We start from the raw sequence: 4,187 nt of genomic DNA, 5'->3' as shown, positions 1-4,187 counted from the left end.
TGCAACTGTGAAAAAATCCACCTTTGTGACTGACACACTTCCTGGTGCCTGTTGGTGGCGCTATGTCCGAGATTCACAAGAGGCACATAGATGCGATCGGAATCCTTGGCCGAACATACACACCGCGTGTCTTCCCAATAAGACATTTTTTGCTTTAGATATTAGACACTTCCTGTTTCTCTGAATTCGCCATAACTTTGTCACCTCGCCATGGCAGCACCGTTCGAGATATCAAAAATCCCTTCGCAATTTAGCAAGTGCAATGTCTCGGCATAATGTTCACAACGTTTGATGTCAATCGCATGAATTCCCTAGGAGGAGTATTTAAAAGTTCACCGTATGCACTTATAAAACAATCCAAAATGGCCGACTTCCTGTTGGGCGGAGCTCATAGTTTAGAGCGCGAAAGTTGTTCGGGTCGATGAGATCTATATGCGTACCAACTCTCGTGCATGTGCGTACATAATTGCCCGATCTGTGCACCAATGTTTGTTTTTGCATTACAGGGGGCGCTACAGAGCCCCCCTGCCACGCCCGTATTCCAACCTTTGTCCAATCCTAGTGTCGCGCGACTCGGACATGTGTTCAGGCCCTAATAATTAAAGCTGCAAGCAGCATTTCCCGGGTTCAAGCGTTTAAGGCCTTTAGGGAGTTTAAGGCCTTAAAGGATTTTTACATACACAAAGTGACCCGCAAGTTACAGAGGGTGCCACAATATATGTCATGTCATGCTACAGAGGGTGCCACAATATATGTCATGTGAAGTACTCACCTGTCCAGTTTTCCCTAAAATAAACAAAGTCATATCCATAAAGCGAAGAAACACAAGCACCCAGATGCAGAACAAGTGACCCGCAAGTCATTTCCTGAAGAAAATGTGAATGTGCTTGCACGTGGCAAATTCCCCTCATCGTGCTGAGTGTTTTGATATGTAATATGTCCATGTTGTGCTAACTTTTGGATTTCGCTAATTCTGGGGGCGGGGCTACACGTGACGTCATCAGAATACCCGCGAGAATCAGAATCTTTCTCAGAATCAGAATCTTTGCACAAAATTGGGTTTTTGGACTGTTGGTGGCGCTAGACGGCTTTTTTTTAAAAATGGCTGTTTTTAGTGATTTTTCCGTTATAGAACCACCAAGTGGCCAATCGGCGCGGTTTTTGAACTGTGACCTCAGTTTGACCTCTTTCACATGTGTCCCAAGTTTGGTGTTGATAGCTCATTTAGTTCTTGAGTTATTGACATTTTAGTAAAACTGGCTCCTCACAGTCCAAACTTTTTGGGGCCCCTTAAGGACCCTGAATCAAAATTTCTACTTTTTTTCGAAGATTATTGACAATGAGACTCCAGAGAATATTACTGCACTGGATTGGTCTCGATCAGGCGAAAAACCTAGGACTAGTTAGCAAAAGTAGGTTTCGGACAAAATGCACTATAGCGAAAAACTTTTCAAGGGGGGAATGAAATTGGAGATATACGTTTTTTAAGTCATGAGCCAAGGATTCCAAGGATATAAAGCACTTGAGATTTGGACATATGGTTTAGGAGTTATGGGCACAAACGCGTTGAGGGGCGCTGAAGCGCCCCAAATTGTCCGATTCCGCTGAGATTTTGGTCCTGAGTAACTGTGACCAGTACTACCATCTGACCAAGTTTGAGCTCTCTAGGCCTTACGGTTTGGGCTGCACGACCGTTTCTAGGGTGGAATAATAATAATAATAATAATAATAATAATAATAATAATAATAATAATAATAATAATAATAATAAAAATCTGAGCAAATACAATAGGGTTATACACACACTAATAATAAAAACTTTATTTACTTCATTCAACACTGCATGTTGTGTTTACTCGTGTTATCTTTAACTAATATTTAAATTTGTTTGATGATCTGAAACATTAAAGTGTGACAAACATGCAAAAAAATACAAAATCAGGAAGGGGGCCAAGACTTTTTCACACCACTGTAAATAGCCACACAGAACAGTTTCACTTTTCTTTATCAATATCAAACCCAACACTCACTGATTATCAATAGATACTGATGTCTGAACGGATAAATTTCATTAAAAAAATATGAAGATTAAAATAGATTTTTAATAGGTTTGCTAACTGTGACTTTAACTTATAGATATGATGTCATAGCTAATCATGTCAGAGTCTCTGTCTGTACTTTATACATAATGTAGTGTCTTTAACCATCACATGATTACAAGCTCTTACCTAATATTCTCCACCCCCCCTCTGTCTCTCTCTCTCTCTCTCTCTCTCTCTCTCTCTCTCTGTGTCTCTCTCTCTGTGTCTCTCTCTCTCTCTGTCTCTCTCTCTCTCTCTCTCTCTCTCTCTCTCTGTGTCTCTGTCTCTCTCTCTCTCTCTCTCTCTCTCTCTGTCTCTCTCTCTCTCTGTGTGTCTCTCTCTCTGTCTCTCTCTCTCTCTGTCTCTCTCTCTCTGTGCCTCTGTCTCTCTCTCTCTCTGTGTCTCTGTCTCTCTCTCTCTGCGTGTGTGTCTCTCTCTCTCTCTCTCTCTCTCTCTCTCTCTGTCTCTCTCTCTGTCTCTCTCTCTGTGTCTCTGTCTCTCTCTCTCTCTCTCTCTGTCTCTCTCTCTGTGTCTCTCTCTCTCTCTCTCTCTCTCTCTGTCTCTCTCTCTCTCTCTGTGTGTGTCTCTCTCTCTGTCTCTCTCTCTCTCTGTCTCTCTCTCTCTCTCTGTGTCTCTGTCTCTCTCTCTCTCTCTCTCTCTCTCTGTGTCTCTGTCTCTCTCTCTCTGCGTGTGTCTCTCTCTCTCTCTCTCTCTCTCTCTCTCTCTCTCTCTCTCTCTCTGTCTCTCTCTCTCTCTCTGTGTCTCTGTCTCTCTCTCTCTCTCTCTGTGTCTCTGTCTCTGTGTCTCTGTCTCTCTCTCTCTCTCTCTGCGTGTGTCTCTCTCTCTCTCTCTCTCTCTCTCTCTCTCTCTCTCTCTCTCTCTCTCTCTCTCTGTGTCTCTGTCTCTCTCTCTCTTTCTCTCTCTCTCTGTGGACTTTTATTTCTTTTAAGACCTTTCAGTCAGACCTTCACAGAGCCATGAACAGGAAGTTTTTAGACTCACAGACAGAGTGAAGTAAAGCCACTTACTTTCCAAAGAAATCAGCAATGTTCTCTTGACAATGTTGGAGATATCCTCCTCCATACAGTGTGGAGTTGGACACCAGCAGCAGTCGTCTGGTCATGATCAGAGTGCTGAGTCTGCAGAAGCTCAGTTTACATGAGCAGATGAAAGAGGAACCTCAGCTCTGTGTTGATCTTTACTCTGACTGTAGAGCAGGGAGCGAAGATAAGATTACAGACTGAACACTAGTGTTTATAACAACCAGAGGGTCAAAGGTCAGATGAATAATGAGTAGAATCTGTACAGCTTTATTAGTGTAAACAGGCTTTAAAGGGGATGTAGAGAAAGTAGTATAAACAACAAGAAGTGTCTTGTGTAGTCTGTTTTGTCTTGTCTTGTATAGTAGTGTTATTTACGTCTGTGTTTGAGAGTCACAAACTGCTGGAACCAAATTTCTTGTGTGTCTGATTCTGATTCTGTTGACATATACGAGTAATAAAGTTGAACAGAAGAAAAAAAAAATAATGAAAAAATTAACGTAAAAATAAATATATACCTGTGTGTGTTTATGTGTATAAGTGTATGTGTATTTATGTGTGTGTGTTTATGTGTATAAGTGTATGTGTATTTATGTGTGTGTATGTGTGTATTTATGTGTGTGTGTGTGTGTATGTGTCTGTGTATGTGAATGTGTATGTGTATGTGTGTGTATGTGTGTGTATAAGTGTATGGGGATGTAGTAGCTTAGTAGTTAAGATGTTGGTCTACCAATCAGAAGGTTGTGAGTTTGATTCCTAGGTCCACCTGCTGGGCCCCTGAGCAAGGCCCTTAACCCTCAATTGCTCAGTTGTATAAAAAAAGAGAGATGTAAGTCGCTCCCTATAAGGGTGTCTGCTAAATGTGTGTGTGTGTTTAATAATTATTTACAAATAAAAGTTAAAAACAAATGACATAAATAATTACACAAATTTTATATTATTTTTTTATATATATATATTTTTTATATTAAATCAAATATAACGTCTAATAAAAGTCCGTGTTATTGTGACGTCAGTACACGCGCATGCGTGGTGTTGTACACATAAGGACCCTGGTGTAAACCAA

General features: G+C 41.0%; 1 protein-coding gene across 1 annotated transcript in view; it reads right to left on the bottom strand.

Moving 5' to 3' along the window:
• Nucleotides 1–3,298, bottom strand: part of si:dkey-69o16.5 (Alpha-aspartyl dipeptidase-like) — a 14,205-nt gene extending 10,907 nt beyond the window's left edge. Inside the window, exon 1 of the mRNA XM_060877146.1 lies at nt 3,110–3,298. Within this exon, the coding sequence (XP_060733129.1) occupies nt 3,110–3,204 (95 nt within the window). The 5' untranslated portion in view covers nt 3,205–3,298. The remainder of the gene's footprint in view (nt 1–3,109) is intronic.
• Nucleotides 3,299–4,187: the final 889 nt, after the last annotated feature.

The sequence above is a fragment of the Tachysurus vachellii genome, chromosome 8, assembly GCF_030014155.1.
Source record: "Tachysurus vachellii isolate PV-2020 chromosome 8, HZAU_Pvac_v1, whole genome shotgun sequence".
Lineage (NCBI taxonomy): Eukaryota > Metazoa > Chordata > Actinopteri > Siluriformes > Bagridae > Tachysurus > Tachysurus vachellii.
Note: the sequence above shows the minus strand (reverse complement) of the source record. Positions and strands in the feature narration are given on the sequence as shown.